We start from the raw sequence: 19,001 nt of genomic DNA, 5'->3' as shown, positions 1-19,001 counted from the left end.
AGTCACACTGTAGATGCCGTTTCCAGCCCGGCTCCCACTGCTAAGCACATAGTGGCCCTCTGGCTTTGTTGCATTATTTTATGTGGCCCACACTGTCTTAGATGTTGAAGAGCCTGCTGCAAGTGACCCACAGTAACAGATGGGGGAGAGGAAATCAGTGACAATGCAAAACGCAGACCACAGGGCACATTACCTCTTTGAAGGGCAGTTTCCCGGTCAGTGTAAGACCGAGCATCACCATACGGGCCACCCAGAAGAATAAAATATCATGGCCAGTCTCCAGGAGTGTACCAGGGTAGAACACCTTCAGGTCCTCAGTCTAAGGCACATAAAGACATCACATTTTACCATATAGGTATAGAAGGTCACAGTGTACAAGAAGGGTCCACAGACTGCTACTGCCCTTCGTCAGATCAGCGGCCATTGGATGATTATAGTCACACTGTAGCCTTTACCATGATAATAGTAGTTCATATAACACTATATAGGACATGAATAAGCACAGGTGAGGGCAGTCACACTGCTGCATCTACTATACTATAGAGAACATAAGTGAGCACAGGTGAGGGCAGTCACACTGCTGCATCTACTATACTATAGAGAACATAAGTAAGCACAGGTGAGGGCAGTCACACTGCTGCATCTACTATAATACAGAGAATATAAGTGAGCACAGGTGAGGGCAGTCACACTGCTGCATCTACTATAATACAGAGAATATAAGTGAGCACAGGTGAGGGCAGTCACACTGCTGCATCTACTATAATACAGAGAATATAAGTGAGCACAGGTGAGGGTAGTCACACTGCTGCATCTACTATAATACAGAGAATATAAGTGAGCACAGGTGAGGGCAGTCACACTGCTGCATCTACTATAATACAGAGAATATAAGTAAGCACAGGTGAGGAAGTCACACTGCTGCATCTACTATAATACAGAGAACATAAGTAAGCACAGGTGAGGACAGTCACACTGCTGCATCTACTATAATACAGAGAACACAAGTAAGCACAGGTGAGGGAAGTCACACTGCTGCATCTACTATAATACAGAGAATATAAGTGAGCACAGGTAAGGGCAGTCACACTGCTGCATCTACTATAATACAGAGAATATAAGTGAGCACAGGTGAGGGCAGTCAGACTGCTCCATCTACTATAATACAGATAATATAAGTAAGCACAGGTGAGGGCAGTCACACTGCTGCATCTACTATAATACAGAGAATATAAGTGAGCACAGGTGAGGGCAGTCACACTGCTCCATCTACTATAATACAGAGAATATAAGTAAGCACAGGTGAGGGTAGTCACACTGCTGCATCTACTATAATACAGAGAATATAAGTGAGCACAGGTGAGGGCAGTCACACTGCTGCATCTACTATAATACAGAGAATATAAGTGAGCACAGGTGAGGGTAGTCACACTGCTGCATCTACTATAATACAGAGAATATAAGTGAGCACAGGTGAGGGAAGTCACACTGCTGCATCTACTATAATACAGAGAATATAAGTGAGCACAGGTGAGGGCAGTCACACTGCTCCATCCACTATAATACAGAGAATATAAGTAAGCACAGGTGAGGGTAGTCACACTGCTGCATCTACTATAATACAGAGAATATAAGTGAGCACAGGTGAGGGCAGTCACACTGCTGCATCTACTATAATACAGAGAATATAAGTGAGCACAGGTGAGGGTAGTCACACTGCTGCATCTACTATAATACAGAGAATATAAGTGAGCACAGGTGAGGGTAGTCACACTGCTCCATCTACTATAATACAGAGAATATAAGTGAGCACAGGTGAGGGTAGTCACACTGCTGCATCTACTATAATACAGAGAATATAAGTGAGCACAGGTGAGGGTAGTCACACTGCTGCATCTACTATAATACAGAGAATATAAGTGAGCACAGGTGAGGGTAGTCACACTGCTCCATATACTATAATACAGAGAATATAAGTGAGCACAGGTGAGGGCAGTCACACTGCTGCATCTACTATAATACAGAGAATATAAGTGAGCACAGGTGAGGGTAGTCACACTGCTCCATCTACTATAATACAGAGAATATAAGTGAGCACAGGTGAGGGCAGTCACACTGCTGCATCTACTATAATACAGAGAATATAAGTGAGCACAGGTGAGGGCAGTCACACTGCTGCATCTACTATAATACAGATAATATAAGTGAGCACAGGTGAGGGTAGTCACACTGCTGCATCTACTATAATACAGAGAATATAAGTGAGCACAGGTGAGGGCAGTCACACTGCTGCATCTACTATAATACAGAGAATATAAGTAAGCACAGGTGAGGGCAGTCACACTGCTGCATCTACTATAATACAGAGAATATAAGTGAGCACAGGTGAGGGTAGTCACAGTAAATACAATAAAATATTGGACACATAAGCATTATTAAAAGCCAGGGTCTCTCACTGGAATACCAGCAGCACCTTACGTCACAGACATTGCAGTCAAAAGCTTAAAGAGGAAGAAGCCATTTTGTGTTCAGAAACTATAAACCTCAGTGATGTCATGTGTCGCACATACTTTTTGTGTGATATGTGATATTGTATACAATAATTGTAAGTGTATGGGCACCTTTAATCAATGTAAAACCTTATGTGCTTTATATGGGATAACCATTATAGGGCTGTTCTAGGAATTGCTAGTCAATGTAGCTGGAATATAACCACCATTATCTTATGTTTAGTCACCGTCTAACCAGTGGTGACCGTCACCGCACTGTATTACATGTCTACAGAGGATCTACTCCCACCTCACAATCTCCTGGAGATGATTGTATCCTGGATTTTTGAGGATCACTCTCACTCTCACTCTCGGTCAGTGTGTTCAGGCTATATGTGATGTGTGTATTTAAGATGCCACCACAAGACATGTTAATACAACTATGGCCTCACCTCATTGGGCCAACCAAAAATGGAGAATGGGAAGAGTCCAGAGGAAAACCAGGTGTCCAGAACATCCTCATCTGCAGTACAAAAAGAAATTGCACACGCACTGAAATTGGGGGCAGTAACATGTTCCTCAAAATAGCAACTCAGTCACACATGTATTAAGTGTTCATTCCAGCACACACAATCCTTCAAAACCCTTGCAGTTCCTCTTCCCTGCCTGGGGTGTCACTCTCTGCTATGTTGCATCTAACACATGTCTAGTCTGTATACCAGTGCTGAAATACAGACTGCACTGTGCTAGAACCACCACCACCGAGCGTGACACCCCAAACCGGCAAGAGGAACTATATAGGTTTTGAAAGCTGCAGAAATATAATACTGCATTATACCATGAGGTACCTAAACCACTATATCATTAACATTCAGATCACTGGTTTCCCAGTACAGACTGTCTGCCTTAAACGTGCGCTTATCTTTTGAAATGTAAATCCCCACCTCCATCAATCAGTCTGAACATAACGGTATCCAAAACACAATGACCGTCCCATGTGACACCAACACTAATTCACATTCCCCATTCTACATATGTAAGCATCCGTTTCCTTCAGTACTGGGGAACAGAACGCTGGCACCATGTCCTAGCACTATATTAGAATGCATGCATCAGTCACACGAACCTTACCTCGTCTAAGTGACACTTTTTCAGGAGCCACGTTAAACTGTTTAGAAGCCTTCGTCCTCACTTCTTCCTCTGAGCGACCACTGATCCAGTACTTGCCGTCAGTGTCCTGTGCAGATAGATAGTATGGTCCACTTGTGGCTAATGATGCATTCCTGACAGTTCTATTACCAAGTGTCTAACCATCCCTCTGCACACACGGAACCAACTACACACCAGCCACGCATCCCAGCTCACCTCTCCAGGCGGCACCGATGGGTCATCAATGGTCACAAAGTAGGCTGGGATTCGGTGACCCCACCACAGCTGCCGTGAAATGCACCAGTCCCTAGGTGAAGAGAAACCACATAACTGACGGACGACTGGTAAGAAGGTAGGGCAAGAATGAGACTGGAAAAGCAGCAGGGAGTAAATACGGAAAGGCAGATAGTGGTAACAGAACATATTAGCTCCCTGTCCAGACCATGCACACAACCAACACTAACTAAAAGCGGGGGGCACTCCGGGAGTTCAGCACTTGCATTGTACCAGGATACCAGTAATAAGCACCTTCTCTGGTGGTGTCCTTTACAGCCACACATAGTGGCAGATGCACATAGACTGCTCACCTTATGTTGTCCATCCAGTTGAACCAGGTCTTATTGTGGAATTCGGGTATGATTGACAGCTGTCCATCACGTACAGCATCGGCAGCTCTTTTGGCCATCTCGTCACACCGTACATACCACTGGGGCTTTAGGAGCGGCTCAACGATGTCCTTGGAGCGGCTAAGGACAGCGCACACAGAAATGACATTAACACCCAAAACAAGGGTGAAATCGGATTACAAATAATGAGAGCGTGGAACGCTGGGTCTATCCGTGGCCACATTACGTTACCTGCAGACAGGAACCACCATCGGATTGTCCTTTATCTCCTTAAACAGCCCCTTCTGTTTCAGAGCCTCCAAAACCGCTTTCCTGGCCTCGAACCTCTTCATCCCCTGAAATATGAAACAAGATTCACAGCTCTGGGGTACAGCTGAAGGCAGAAAGACACGGCGAGGACAGGTTTCATTTCCAAGTATTACTAAGCTAGAACTGAAGAACATATAGGGAGGAAGGTAATGCTGGAAAGGTTCGGCCGCAGTGCGGGATGTGAGCCGAACTTGGTTTTTTTTGTTTTTTTTTTTTTTAAAGGGGCAATCTCTTACAAGGCAAAACCGTGCCTTTTAACTTATGCCCCTTTAAAAAAAATTACACATTCGGCCGGCATAGCGCACTGACGCCAAACTCTGGCGGCATTACATTCTGCCCACAAAAGCAATTAAATCATTTAGACTTCCATAAACAGAACGGGCATTAATAGCGTAAGTGCTCATCCTCATTACCCTACCAGGAATGCAGGCGGCACGTTGACCAGCAGTCCATTGTCGTCCATGATGTTAATAAACCCCAGTGAGTGCCGCATCCCAACCTCGTAATCCGTCTGGTCATGGGCAGGTGTGATCTTCACGGCTCCTGAAATCGGGGAACAGACAGGAGAACGGGTGAAGGTCAGGGCAGAGGGTGCTTTAAAGTGGACGAGGGCCGCAATAGTGGATACAAAGTTAAGGTAAGTGCACACTAAGTCTCAGGAAGTCGTTCTGACAGCCAGAAAGCGGGCATGCACGGTACCATGGGCTGGGAGACGTATGCGCACACACAGGAGTATCACGGGTACACACATTTAGCTGTTGGTAAAGGTCTCTTAAGATTTCTAGTCTATTGGGACCACTGACCTGTCCCGAAACTCATATCCACAAACTCATCGAAGACAATCGGCAGAAGCCGGGAGGAGAAGGGGTGAACCACGCGCTTCCCTTTTAAGTGCTGGAAGAATCAGAGAAAACGCATTAGAGGTGGTAGCTCACAACAGACAACTTGACCTGAACAACGGACATGAATCTATGGAAATGCTGCAAGGACATCCCGGTAATCCTCTCACCTGATAGCGTTGGTCCTGAGGATGTACAGCCACTGCCGTATCTCCCAGCATGGTCTCTATACGAGTGGTGGCCACCACAACCTCCTCACCTAGATCCAGAGAAGACATGGAATGAGCAGGTGGAGAACATTCACAAGATTAAAAAACTTAAGGAGACGAGGAAAGGGGACAGGAAGCAGAAATCAAACGATTATATCAGACTCGCCTGTGTCTTGTACTTTATAAGCAAAGGAGACCAGCACCCCAAATTCCACGCCCTCTTTGTATCCAGGCACAGGCAGCACAGTGCGACCGGTCAGCTCCTTCTTGTCCACCTATAACACAGCGTTTTGGGAATGTCACACAGTTCTTGTGCAAGAGAACATTTCCTGCACTAACCAGCGCGCCCTCGCTCACGCACCAGAAGATAATACTAACCCATATGGAGAAACAGCTATTACTTCAAGGCAGCCCATCAGCATTCTTACAGGAGAACATGAATGGAACATAAAGTTCAATATGTATGTCCATATTATCATATGTGGGGTTGTCATCCCCTTAAGCCCATTGGAATGTCACAGTTTCCCAGACTATCAAACGTTCCAATATAAATGAAGATTTCCAGGGCTAGAAATGGCCATAATAAAGGCGAATACTAAAAAATAACTTCAAACGATTTTTAAAGATGTTAGGCAACCATAGATATTAATGTCTCCAATTGTAGTAGGTAACGGCTGTGGTTTTAGTCAAGGTCTATAAAAGGTCAAAGGTCTGGAACTCATCTGGGCCTCCAAGAACAGAAAGTCTCCGTCACTCCTGCCCTAGCCAACATCCATGTTGTGGACACGGATTTGAGGCCGATACAATGTCACATAATAAAGATCTGCATATAAAGGTCTCCAAGGATTTCACAAGGGAAAACTGGTTAGCTACGGCCCCCAAATTAGAAATCAGATTAAACATTTCCGGGACATCACTACTGCCTTCATCAAAAACAGGGTTTCCCTCTATTCCTCACCTCTATATCGGATATGGCTGAGTTTAGAGTGCAGGACCAATTGACGAGGCGCTTGCTGCGGTAGATCACCCCGGCTTCATGTAGGCGAATGAAGGCTTCCTGCACAGCTTCTGACAGTTTCTGTGGACAGAATGAGGACATAAGCGAGAGCAATAGTGTGGAACAGGGAGAAGCAGCTACAGAAACGGGAAGAAGCGGCTACAGAAACGGGAAGAAGCGGCTACAGAAACGGGGAGAAGCGGCTACAGAAACGGGGAGAAGCGGCTACAGGAACAGAGAGAAGCGGCTACAGAAACGGGGAGAAGCGGCTACAGAAACGGGGAGAAGCGGCTACAGGAACAGAGAGAAGCGGCTACAGAAACGGGGAGAAGCGGCTACAGAAACGGGGAGAAGCGGCTACAGAAACGGGGAGAAGCGGCTACAGAAACGGGGAGAAGCGGCTACAGGAACAGAGAGAAGCGGCTACAGAAACGGGGAGAAGCCGCTACAGAAACGGGGAGAAGCCGCTACAGAAACGGGGAGAAGCCGCTACAGAAACGGGGAGAAGCCGCTACAGAAACGGGGAGAAGCCGCTACAGAAACGGGGAGAAGCCGCTACAGAAACGGGGAGAAGCCGCTACAGAAACGGGGAGAAGCCGCTACAGAAACGGGGAGAAGCGGCTACAGAAACGGGGAGAAGCAGCTACAAAAACGGGGAGAAGCAGCTACAAAAACAGGGAGAAGCAGCTACAGAAACGGGGAGAAGCAGCTACAGAAACGGGGAGAAGCAGCTACAGAAACGGGGAGAAGCAGCTACAGAAACGGGGAGAAGCAGCTACAGAAACGGGGCAGTTTCTTACCGGTTCCATAGTGAAACAGGCTCGGTCCCAATCCAGTGAGCTACCTAGAATCCTCAGCTGGTGATAGATCCGGTCACCTTTTCTGAAAGGGAGAGAACATAGGAAAGATGTGAAAACCCAAACATAAATATATATATCCATGAATGACTGACCCAATGGTGCCTCCAAACAGGTGCGACTTACTCGCTCTTCCACTTCCACACCTCCTCTATGAAACCTTCTCTTCCCAGATCATGACGGGTCTTCCCGTGCTCTCTCCAAAGCTTCTTCTCCACCACCACCTGGGTAGCAATGCCCGCGTGGTCGCAGCCAGGATTCCACAGAGTCAGCTCGCCACGCATGCGGTGCCTGGAAGCAGCATGAACCGGGGCTTACATCCCAACTCAACACACCGATACACCACATTATTATATTACAGAAAACCGATGCAGGTTCCTTCACTTGGTGGAACTCAACCTTCTCCTTTCATAACCACCTCCAACATCTTCCAAAGCAATAATCATGAACTCATCTCTTCTACTACCACCATTTATATAATCAATTCCCATGTATACTCTTGCAAGGTCCCTATTGCCACCTCATTTACTCACCAGCGGGTCAGACCATCCTGGATGGCGTTGGTGAGAGCATGTCCTAGATGGAGGGAACCAGTCACATTTGGGGGAGGGATACACATCATGAACATACCCTTCTCACTGGGCTCGGAGATACTGGTTCTCTGCAACAGAAGGAAGGAGCTGATGCACCCACTATTCATCTGGGATCATTGTAATACCAGCAACATACAGCATTGATGTATCTAACCATAGATCATTCCTGGTACATGAATGGTGTACACTAAGCAGCACGCTAAGTGTTAAGGTGCCCATACACTAGTAAGATTTATCTTCAGATCTGGCTGGTTGGAACAAAAACATGGTTATGGATGAGTGACAGTTTGTCAGTTTTCAAGCATTTCCAAGCAAATGGTCAACTGTCATTTTCTCTCATCCATAACCAGGTTTTTGTTCCAACCACACAGATCTGCAGATAAATCTGCGTGTGTATGGCCACCTTTAGACTTCTAAGCCCACTCATTTTTCGCTTGGCTGCATATAATATGGATGGAACTGCGTCACCGTGATTATATACATACAGCACTCGGACATCACTACCCAGACGAAGACAAAATAATTAGTAGAAAGCCACCAATGATCTATAGAGCAGGGGTGGCCAAACCTGTCCTCAAGATCAACCAACAGTTCATGTATATCAGGCAACCTGTGGATCTCTAGTAGTGTTCATTCTAGCACCCGCTATCTTTGAAAACCCATGCAGTTCCTCTTCCCTGCATGGGGTGTCGCTGTCTGCTGTAGTGCGTCGAGTACAGTGTGTTCTGTATATCAGCGCTGATATGCAGACCATACTGTGCTAGAAACAACACAGCAGACAGCGACACCCCAGGCAGGGAACAGGAACTGCAGGGGTTTTCAAAAATAGCAGGTGCTAGAATGAACACATGGATGCCGCATGTTGAAAATGTGACAGTTGTACCCCTTTCACACAGAAAACCAAAATTACCAGGTGAAGCAGTTCTACCCAGTAATTTTCCATTGAAAAAGGGTCCTTTTTCTGTGTGAAAGGGTCAACCCGGTTCCTAAATCCCGGGTCTCCGTCCCTGGAATTTACCAGGGTTAAGGACTCGGTATTTATGACCCAGGTTGACCCTTTCACACAGAAAATTATCGGGTTGAAATTTTAAAGCCTTAATTTGCTGTTCAGTGTGCAAGGCTGCTCCCGGAAAAATGACCCGGCACTTTAAATGCCGGGTCGTATGTCTGAAAAGGATATTACTAATGGCTACAGCTGTGAACCAGCACATCTGGTAACCGTGGACCGGTAGTATATCTTGAGGACTGGTTTGGAAACCCCTGGTCTAGTCCTTACACCATTGGCATCCATAAATAGGTTACCCAGACCAGGGAATATGTAGGAAAAATAAAAAAAAATCATGAAGCGTGTGAAGGTCTTCTAGAATATTACTATAGGATAAGTGTGTGCTCTTACACAACTCTCACAGAAGTTGTGTAACGTCTGCTGGGAACTCACCCCGTATTCTGGTTTGAAGAATCCCTCCTTTTCCCACCATGGGTACCAGGCGGCTTCCACATACTGTGGGCTGTAAGATTCCGGCATGGCACCAGAGACATCTAATGTTACAGACCAGAAAAGAGTGAAAGGACACGATGAGATTGGTGGAAACCAGAGAAGCTGCAATTATGTATTTTGGAAATGTGCAGCACAATGTATATTGTTTCAGAATATACGTTTTTAGACATTCCACAGCCCAAGACACGGTACCACAAGCCACTGAGGTGGACTCTAATTTACTTACCTATTTCTTCTATTTTACATGAGACTTTTAGGATTATCATTTTTCCATCTCTTGAAAACATAAATGGCTCTTTAAATGTGCATAAGCTTTCCATTGCAAGCTGCGTTAGTCTCACCTTTCTTTTCCCCTGGCGGGGTTGGGATATCGTACACAAACACCCCTAGCTCTTTCTTCTCCTTCTTTTCAACCTTTGTTTTTTTCTGTTATTGATCACACATAAAAGATAGAGAAAAGGTGTAAGAACAAACAAAAGAACATAGGATGGAACAAAAGCTGGTGTTAGAAGTGGGATTATCTTGCCTCTGTTGGCTGCCCCTTTATTTTGTCCTGTTTCTGATGAAACCGCTCCAGCTTTTCTTTCTTCTTGGATTCTTTCTTCAGCTGGGCAGCTGTTTTGGGAGGGCCGCTGGGCAGATCATTTCCTGCGGCTGGGGTCTTGAGATCAACCTTGGCATCTGGGTTGGAAGACAGGTTAGATCATATCTGTACTGATGTAATTGGGCGACATTGAGCATATACACTTGCTGTTTTGAGCGGCTTTCAGCTCAAAGCCACCCAGTGTGTATTGCCTGGTGATAGGCAGTGAGCGCATCATCGCCGGGAAAGCCGTTCATTCGCTGGTTTGCGCTTTGCAAAGCCGTCCTCCCCCTGGTGACTACATTGGGCAGGGGAAAAGCCGCTCAGTGTGTATGCACTGAGCGGCTTTCCAGCGATGATCACAATCATTGCTGTCCATACACGCTGGGCAGGGCCACCCAGTGTGTATGAACCTTTCCTCTCTTCCTCTGAACCAGGCATTAAATAGGGTAGTATCTGGTTTATTTAGGGTTTTGGTCCCTGAATAGTCTTCCCTTACACCGCCTCCCTGCTGTTAAATTATTCGTGGGACTCACGCAGGCAGTATTGCATCCGCCTCAGGACTTTCATTTCATTCTCAGAGATGTTATTTGGGACTCCTTCCTTATTTAAAATTCTTTATGCAGATTAAGTTTATTAAACCAACTTTATCTGCCTCCGTGGTACTTCCTGAGTCACACACGAGTGCATCCAATCCTAGCTCTGACACACAGTGCTTCTACCGCCTTTTTGGATTCAGAATCTGCTTGCCACTGTCATAGCCACAGAGGCCTGCGAGCAGAAATCACTAGCCCCGATGACCTGAAAGCCAGAGAACAATATCCCTGGAAGCTTCATCCAGAGAAACTATTGACTCCTGGATGTACTCTGCTAAAGAGATAAGATCGTCTATCGGCCTCTCTGTTTGCAGGTCTTCAGCAAGCGAAGCTGCCCGCGTTTCAACAGCATTGTTGACCGAAGGAGTCAACTCACCCACCTCCAGACGGCAGTACAGAGGGAAGTAATCTTTTCTTCTAAAGTGGAGGCGGTGAAAGGGAAGACTTTTCAGGGACCAAAAGCTGACGGTCATCTGCTGGAGGCCATCTTGCCCCTGCCTCCAACACTCTGCTGTGGGGGAAAGGGCATGTGGAGTCGCTGGACGGTGACAGGCACCACCTCTGGGGTCAGCCATATTAATTTTTCCTCTCCTCCCCTGTGTATGATTTGCTTCCTCTCAAATCAAGGGGGTAACATCGGCGTATCTAAATATTTTTGGGGGTAAAAGGTAAAAAAGTTCCCTGACCCCTGTATTAGATTGTCCCTGAGTAAACTTTGCAGCACACTTTGAACCAGTGAGTTTGCCCTTGAAACCCGATCACAGAGAGGCGGCAATGGCCCCATTTAATGGCTCCTGTGCAACAACATCTATAGCACACCTGGCAAACCTGTGGCTCTCCATCTGTTGGGAAACTACATATCCCAGCACACCCTGCCACAGTATTATTAATAGGGAATGCAGGGCATGCTGGGATGTGTAGAATCAGCTGAAGAACTGCAGGATGGCCAGGCCTAATCTACAGCAACTATGTGAGGCTGTTCCACTATGTGTTAACAGAATCATTTCCGGATCTCAGGGTGACATTACCTGTACCCTGCAGCGTCACGGTTCCCACAATCTCTTTAAACTGCGGCTGGTTTACACAAGTCTGGAACCAGCGGGTGACATTAGGAAGAGACTGCCTGGTGGTAGTGGAGATGACCTAAGGGAGGAAACAATAGAAGAAAAGACGGTTTACGAATAGAAATCTGGCATAAAATGTGCAGGGGACAAATGTGTATTGTCTACTTATGTAATATTACTATAAATAACAGTTTATTATATAATGCATCATATTCCCCTGCACATTACAGTTCAGTGATAACACAAAACTAGGTAATAACAGTCATAGAGGTATGAGGGCCCTGCTTGCAAGCTTAAGCCGACCATACATCTACAGATCGATTGTCAGATTGGGCTGGTTGGAACAAAATCCTGGTAATGAATAAGAGCAAATTACAGTTGACCATTTGCTTTGAAATGCTGGAAAACTGCCAAAAGCTGCCATTCAGATACTACCAGGTGTTTGTTCCAACCGGCCCAATCTGACAATCGATCTGTAGATGTATGGTCGGCTTAAGCTTGCGAGCAGAGCCCTCATACCTCTATGACTGTTATTATCTAGGACAGGTCGGAAGATATTTAGAGGGGTATGGGTCGACCATATTAAGGTAGACATACATTGTCGACCACTGCTGGTCGACACATGAAAAAGGTAATAATGGCTAAGGTCAACAGGGGGTACTTGTGTAGCTGGCGCCGTGCTACTTCCGGTTTGTAAGCTCGGCAAACTATCTAAAATAAACTAACTTAACTCCATGCCAACATGGATAGTTCATACCCCCACTAATCATGTTGGCATGGAGTTGATTTTAGATAGCGTGGCAAGCGTAGCGAGCCACCGAGCCCGCAGCGTGGGCGAGCGAAGCGAGTCCCGCAAGGGGACTCTGGCGCCGTGAAACTACACAAGTACCCAACAGGGTAAAAAGGTTGACACAAGCACATGATAGACATTGGAAAGGTCAACAGTCAAACGTTTAAGGTGAGTTTTTCACTTTTATTTGCCCCAAATGTTGACACAGTTGATACGGACATTGAAAAAGTGCACAGCGTCCCTCGTCTCGCTGCGCTCGGCACACCAGCATATTCTTCCAGCACGCCCTAGTGGATGTCGGCTCCAAAAAATTGAGAAAAACCAACGTCTACCTTCCCAACGTCGACATAATGCTTGTGTGGTCGGAGAGCCCGGCACACATCAGCGGGCAGGGGATCTGGGCTGCCCATCTCTGGAGCTCACATCTGGGCTAGAGGTGTTCAGCTGGTCCCCTGGCAGGCACATGGAAGTATGTTTTGTAGGGAAACCTTCCCCCTAGCCAGACAGACCGGCACCTGGGTGGTACCTGCCCCCCCCCCCCTTCAGGTGGGCTCTGGATCAGCACTTAAGCTGATTGGTTGAAGACCACAGGGTGGGCTTACCCCCTGTGGTAATGTGTATTGGAGTAGCATAAAAAGAGGGCTCTGCCCTGTGTAAAGTTGTACATCTACCTGATCTGAACGCTGTAACATTATCTGTATGCTGTGCCTCCTATGATAGGAGAAGAGATCTTTTAAGATCTCTTGGCAAATAAACACCTTTCTGCCACAAGACGACCGTCTCCATCTTGCGACCAACTGAATTACTGCAATAATTCCGTTCTCCAGCTGTTCTGAGTATACTGCCCAGCGTCCTCCAAAATTCCGCTCTGCCAGCTACCGAAGCAAAGGTCTGGTCTGTGGCCAGTGGGGAACCAACCAACACCAGTCTGGGGTGTGTCAGCAGCGGGTCGATGCACACACTCCAGCAGGTAGTACTCAGGTGCCAGCGTTTGGGCCAGAGGAGGTATCCGTGGTCCCAGGCGCCACGTAGTAGGAGTCTGGTGGTGGCAGAGATATCCCCACCCACTGCGTAGTGTGCAGAGTCAGTAACAGGCAGCTCCTGATGGTAACAGGGAATCCCCTATTGGTCAGGTCCCGTGAGACCAGAAACCGCTATCTGTCGACCCGAAGGGCGTAGCCAGAGCATAAGGGCAGGTGTCCGGTCACAGCTTTTGTCAACTTTTAAAACCTGTCGACCTTAGGCATGTCAACCTTTTTTCATGTATCGACTTATGGCCTGTCGATCTTAATAGTAGCAACATAACAACCGTATCCCATTTTGAGATAAATGAGGAGATGCACATTGGTGTAGTTTGGTCTATGGCCTTGTTTGTATAAGTAAAAGTATTATACTGAATACGGCAGAGGACAGGTAACCAATGGAGGGACTGACAGTGGACTAGCAGGCGATAACAATGTATACAGGCTTTGTGGGATACAAAGGGAAAAGGTCTTTAGATAAGGGGAATGGCTGTACGTGGCTGCAAGAAGCACAGACACACAAGCTTAACATACAGAGTGGTTCATAACTGTCCTATAACCCACATCAGCCATATTACATATTTATTGACGATGGACTGTCCAGCTGATGGAACCATGATACGGGGGTACATCTGCACTTTGCAAGCGCCACTTATAAATGCACCAGGTACCAGTGTTGAGGCACAAAGTGGCAAGGCCTGCAATGGACAATGAACGGGAGAGGTTACCTTGCTGAACGGCTGAATGAGACAACAGGAGACTGCGATGTCCGCGATGCTCAGTCGCTCTCCTACCAAGTATGTGCGCACTTTCAGGTGGCTGTCCAGCAACTCCAGGATATTCTGCAGCTCCACATGGGAGCGCTCTTTTGTCTGAGAGGGAAAAAAAGAGAGAGCTCCATATAACCAACAGAAACACACATTAATGAGAGACTGCATACAGTCTAATGTACATGCCTTCAAGACAGCTTAACGTATTTTACAGGGAACAGCAAAAGGCAGAATCAAACAACGAGCATGCGCTGTGACTCATAACAAATCAGACTGAAGCTTTTAATTGCCTAACGTGCACTAGAATAAAAACCTAGCCACTGATTGGTTCCCGCTGGCTTTGGCATATATATATATGACAAGGTAAATACATGCTACTCACCATTAAATACCTTGTATTTACCTTGTCACTTTCACACCTGGAAAACGGGGCGTTGTTGCTCCGAAACGTCGGTTTCCACTACTCTGTTTTAATACAGCTTTTTTACAAGAAGACCTACGAGTGCCACTGCCTGTTTGATTTATCTGGTATCCAGTTCCTCCAGGGGGCACCGGGGCAGGTGCACATTTGGAGACTGGTATGTCCTTGCTGTTTTGTATACCGCCTCATAACGCTGACACCACCGGAATATGGTGCAATGCGCGAGACGCTGCTCTCCGTACACCGCCTTCGTCTATAGCACGGCGCTTGCTCTAATGGCAGCAGTGGTCCTGCAGCAGTTAAAAAAGGATTGATTGACCCTCTTAGTAACATAAAAGAAAGAAAACATGAAAAACCGCTAGGCAAATTTGTTGAGCAATTAATTATGCAAATTAATTTATATATATTCATTTTCACTGGCCAGTGACAAAATAAAAACAGAATTTATACATAGAAATAACGGTACTTATGTAGTATCTGGGCGTCCGATTTAGAAATCGGATCGGATCGCATCGCATGCGACCAAATCGTATGCGATGGTCAAGATTTTTCCATAGGATTCAATGTTAAAATGGTCTGAGTCCATTTTAACATAGAATTCATTGGGAAAAAGGGGTCCTTTTTCTTTCCCCACTATCCAAGTGGGCATGGAGTTGGATATAAACCTGTGGCGAGCGTAGCGAGCCACCGAGCCCGAAGCGTGGTGTTGAAATGAAAACTTTCAGTGGCGAGCCCCGCGAGGGGGGACAGAATACTTTTTAAGAAATATGCGTCCGCTCGCCACGCTTCGGGCTTGGTGGCTCGCCACACTATATAAAATCAACTTTATGCCCACTTGGATAGTGGGGAAATGAACAGGACCTTCTTAACATTGAATCCTATGCAAAATCGCATTGCATCTGATTGTATGCCTTAAGGTAAGGCATACAATCACAAAATCGGCAGCCCAGATACTACATAAGTACCGAAATAACATATACAAAACACCTTACACAGACTTCACACAAGAATACATAAGCAGGTATCCAATGCGGCCGGCGAGGGGGTTAAACAGCGAGGATTGCAGAAAACCAGCGATCCTCGCTGTTAAACCCCCGCAGGACGGCGAGAATTCCCCAAAACAGCGAGACCCGCGGCTAATGCAGAAAACTCGCTGTATTTAGCCGCGAGTCTCGCTGGTTCTGGAGCCGCATACGCCAATTCCCCCTCGCTCAAAAAATGTAGCGAGGGGGAATTGGCGTATGCGGGGGGCTGCGCTGAATACTCACATAGTGAGTGGTGACAGCGAGCAGGAAGCTCTGCTCACTGTCACCGCTCGCCCACAGCATTGAATACCCCCCATAGAGTAATTGGATAACGAGCTCTTTGCGATGCTCCGGAGGAATCCATCATGCATCCGACAGAGCAAAACAACGTTCAAGGAAAGAAGAAACTGAGACGAAACCGTTCAATACACATGCGCAACTGGGAAACACGCCACGCCATCTATCGGCAAACCGGCAAACACATTTACCCGCTGCAATCAGATACACCGCCACTACAGGAAAAGTCTCCTTATACCAGGGATGGGGAACCTTTGGCCCTCCAGCTGTTGCTGAACTACACATCCCAGCATGCACTGCTACAGTTTTGCTATTTGGCTGTGCTAAAACTGTAGCAAAGCATTCTGAGATGTGTAGTTCAGCAACAACTGGAGGGCCAAAGGTTCCCCATCCCTGCCTTATACTATAAAGTCAGACTGTGAGACCAGAATGCCTTACCTGTTTATGGTCTATCCCGAAGGCAGCCGGCAGCACTTCAGATTCTGCGTAGTTCACCCACTGCTTAATGAGAGAGAATCCTCTGGGGTCCCCATCTCCTGAGAGACTCTCTGGGGCCAGCATGTAAGAGACAGCCCAAGCTCCCCATACGGAGCCAGTAGAGGGAGACAGCAGGCATGGCAGTGGGAGCCCACGGGGCCCAGTGGCGACCTCATGCACCTCAGGGCGGGGGTGAGGAGAGAACTGTCCGGAAACCCGCACCCAGATGCAACGTGGGTCTGAGGTAGAAGATAGGGGCAGGTAGAGAGTCGACATGGCGGTAGGTGGAAGCAGGTACCTGCTGAGGAAAGCACAATATACTGGTTATAGCACTTACCCAATGGTAGCTTCCGGCACTATATAAACCCCCGTCAGCTGACAGCCTGTGTGAGGTCATCTCAGTTACAGACTATATTACACTATTTCATCACTAATGTGGGTGTGGCCTTTCCACAAAGGCAGGACAGCACATACTGTAGGTAGGTCCTCATGCATATAGCTGGCCATACATCAGTATGCAGCAATCCACGATTTGAATATTTTGCAACTAGATCTAGCGCCTACGCGGAGAAAGGACCTCTGATGTCACATGGGGGAGGAGCAAGATCTGAACATTGGAGGCTAAATGGCAGCTTCGGGCATGGTGCCTCGCTCGCTCCGCTCATTATCTGGTTACTAAAGGTGGTGGCGTGGATAGTGACAGTATAAGCCCATCGGTCTTGCTCCGCCTAGTAGTGAAAGGTCCTTTCTCCAACTTGGATCTAGCAACTACCCTGTGCTAAGCCCTGGTGACAGATGGGCATTAGCACTGGCACCTCTGACATGCAAAATGCCCAATTTACACAAATGTGTCTGGTATGTGGACACACTGCTGCTGTTTCTTGCTCCTGGTATACTTTCTGGGACTTGTAGTTCCACAAGAAGTTAAGCTAACCAATACTAATGCTTGCCTAGTTCGGTATTAAAGAGCTGCATATGGTGTGTAATACATAAGCCCCAGTCTGTTAACCATATTACACCCACCCCCCCACCCTTTCCCGGACATCTACCAGCACCTTCTATGGCCCCCTCCCCGATATTTCCCCACTTGCCCCAAGACCCCTCTCCAGTCTCTCACTTTCTCACTCACTTGTCGTCAGCAGCTTGCCTGCGCTGACGTCATTCACATTTCCCCACGTGTAGTCCCTGCTTCCCCTCTCTTACTTCCGCCCTCACTGCACGCAGCCAGGATAAGCGGAAGGACCCTCGACTTGCCCACACTTAGCTGCCCTGTGTAAAAGAAGCCCCTCCACATAGCTCGTCCGGAGTTACGGTTTGGGGGTATTGTTTTTCAATGATGTAACATCTAATTCAAATAACAAATTGTAATATTGTATATTGAAGTCTTAAACTATCCTTATGTCATGGAAAGGCTGGTTTACATCATCCCTGTGGAATTGTATTTTACATTAGTTTATAATTCTGTACTCCTTATATTATTCCTCCCTCAGTAACCTAAAGGGTTGAGACTAGTTCCCCTTCACCGTAAGGACCTGGGGAGGAGATGAGGCAGGGAGAGGAGGAGCAAGTTCAGAAGAAGGGACCCAAATGGACCCTCGCATAGCTCGCTTCGCTCGCAATGCTTCGGGCACGGTGGCTCGCTTCGCTCGCCACAGCTTTAATAACCTCCTCCACGCCCTAGTGGATGGTAGGGCATGAAATACCGCCTGTCGGCACATGTCGGCTCAAAAAAAAGTTGTCTTGTTCTGACCTTGCTCCTCCTCTCCCACCCCCTCTCCCGCCCCCTCTCCCGCCCCCTCTCCTCCCCAGGTCCTTACGGCGAAGGGGAACTAGCTGCTACCTAACCTAAAGGGACCCGATTTCTGAACTTGTAGAACCTAATTAATTGACGCTGTCTGCTCAGGAGAAGGAGGGCACCCCTGTCAAGGGGACATGAGCGACATCTGACGGCACAGCCTTGTAACTGCAGCCTGATGCAATAGAATAATAGAAACAGAAATATATAACTACATTCCACAGTATCTATTATGTGAGCAGATGGGTCTCAGCTGCTGATAACCAGCAGTTTCATGTTGCATAGAACTAGGATTATTCATTCCTAAACAATGAAAACGGTTGGAGCTAATATTTAGAGCTAATATACATATAACATATATATCAATAGTGGTAGCTATATGCAAAGTAGTTATAAATCTTGATGGCTAGTATACAGATGTGTCCTCATTAACCCATGCCTAGTAATTCCCGGACATTCGTACCTACTATATATATTTTAATTTAGTATCTATGTCACATCTCAGCTGCATACAAGGCTGCTTACAGTGTTCTTGGTGTTTATGATTAATATTTTGTGGCAATCCAGTTGGTATAAAATTGCTGTTTAAGCATAC

At 46.8% G+C, this 19,001-nt stretch overlaps 1 protein-coding gene across 3 annotated transcripts in view; it reads right to left on the bottom strand.

The window, feature by feature from the left end:
• Positions 1–17,865, bottom strand: part of VARS1 (valyl-tRNA synthetase 1) — a 29,900-nt gene extending 12,035 nt beyond the window's left edge. Inside the window, exons 1-21 of one of the 3 annotated variants that reach the window (XM_083160046.1) lie at positions 17,741–17,865; positions 16,573–16,912; positions 14,350–14,493; positions 11,774–11,888; positions 10,093–10,247; positions 9,908–9,992; positions 9,507–9,607; positions 8,009–8,136; positions 7,602–7,766; positions 7,419–7,500; positions 6,580–6,699; positions 5,788–5,896; positions 5,583–5,671; positions 5,377–5,467; positions 4,992–5,116; positions 4,496–4,599; positions 4,226–4,384; positions 3,855–3,945; positions 3,621–3,726; positions 2,942–3,012; positions 194–319 (exon numbers count right to left, since the gene is read on the bottom strand). In XM_083160046.1, coding sequence (XP_083016172.1) covers positions 194–319; positions 2,942–3,012; positions 3,621–3,726; positions 3,855–3,945; positions 4,226–4,384; positions 4,496–4,599; positions 4,992–5,116; positions 5,377–5,467; positions 5,583–5,671; positions 5,788–5,896; positions 6,580–6,699; positions 7,419–7,500; positions 7,602–7,766; positions 8,009–8,136; positions 9,507–9,607; positions 9,908–9,992; positions 10,093–10,247; positions 11,774–11,888; positions 14,350–14,493; positions 16,573–16,887 — 2,481 coding nt within the window. In that variant the 5' untranslated portion in view covers positions 16,888–16,912; positions 17,741–17,865. Of the gene's footprint in view, positions 1–193; positions 320–2,941; positions 3,013–3,620; positions 3,727–3,854; positions 3,946–4,225; positions 4,385–4,495; positions 4,600–4,991; positions 5,117–5,376; positions 5,468–5,582; positions 5,672–5,787; positions 5,897–6,579; positions 6,700–7,418; positions 7,501–7,601; positions 7,767–8,008; positions 8,137–9,506; positions 9,608–9,907; positions 9,993–10,092; positions 10,248–11,773; positions 11,889–14,349; positions 14,494–16,572; positions 16,913–17,728 lie in introns of all 3 variants that reach the window. The other 2 variants (XM_083160047.1, XM_083160048.1) reach the window with 2 other exon arrangements.
• Positions 17,866–19,001: the final 1,136 nt, after the last annotated feature.

This window comes from Crinia signifera, chromosome 9, assembly GCF_055691185.1.
Source record: "Crinia signifera chromosome 9, ASM5569118v1, whole genome shotgun sequence".
Taxonomy (NCBI): Eukaryota; Metazoa; Chordata; class Amphibia; order Anura; family Myobatrachidae; genus Crinia; species Crinia signifera.
This window is presented reverse-complemented; position numbering and strand designations above follow the sequence as displayed.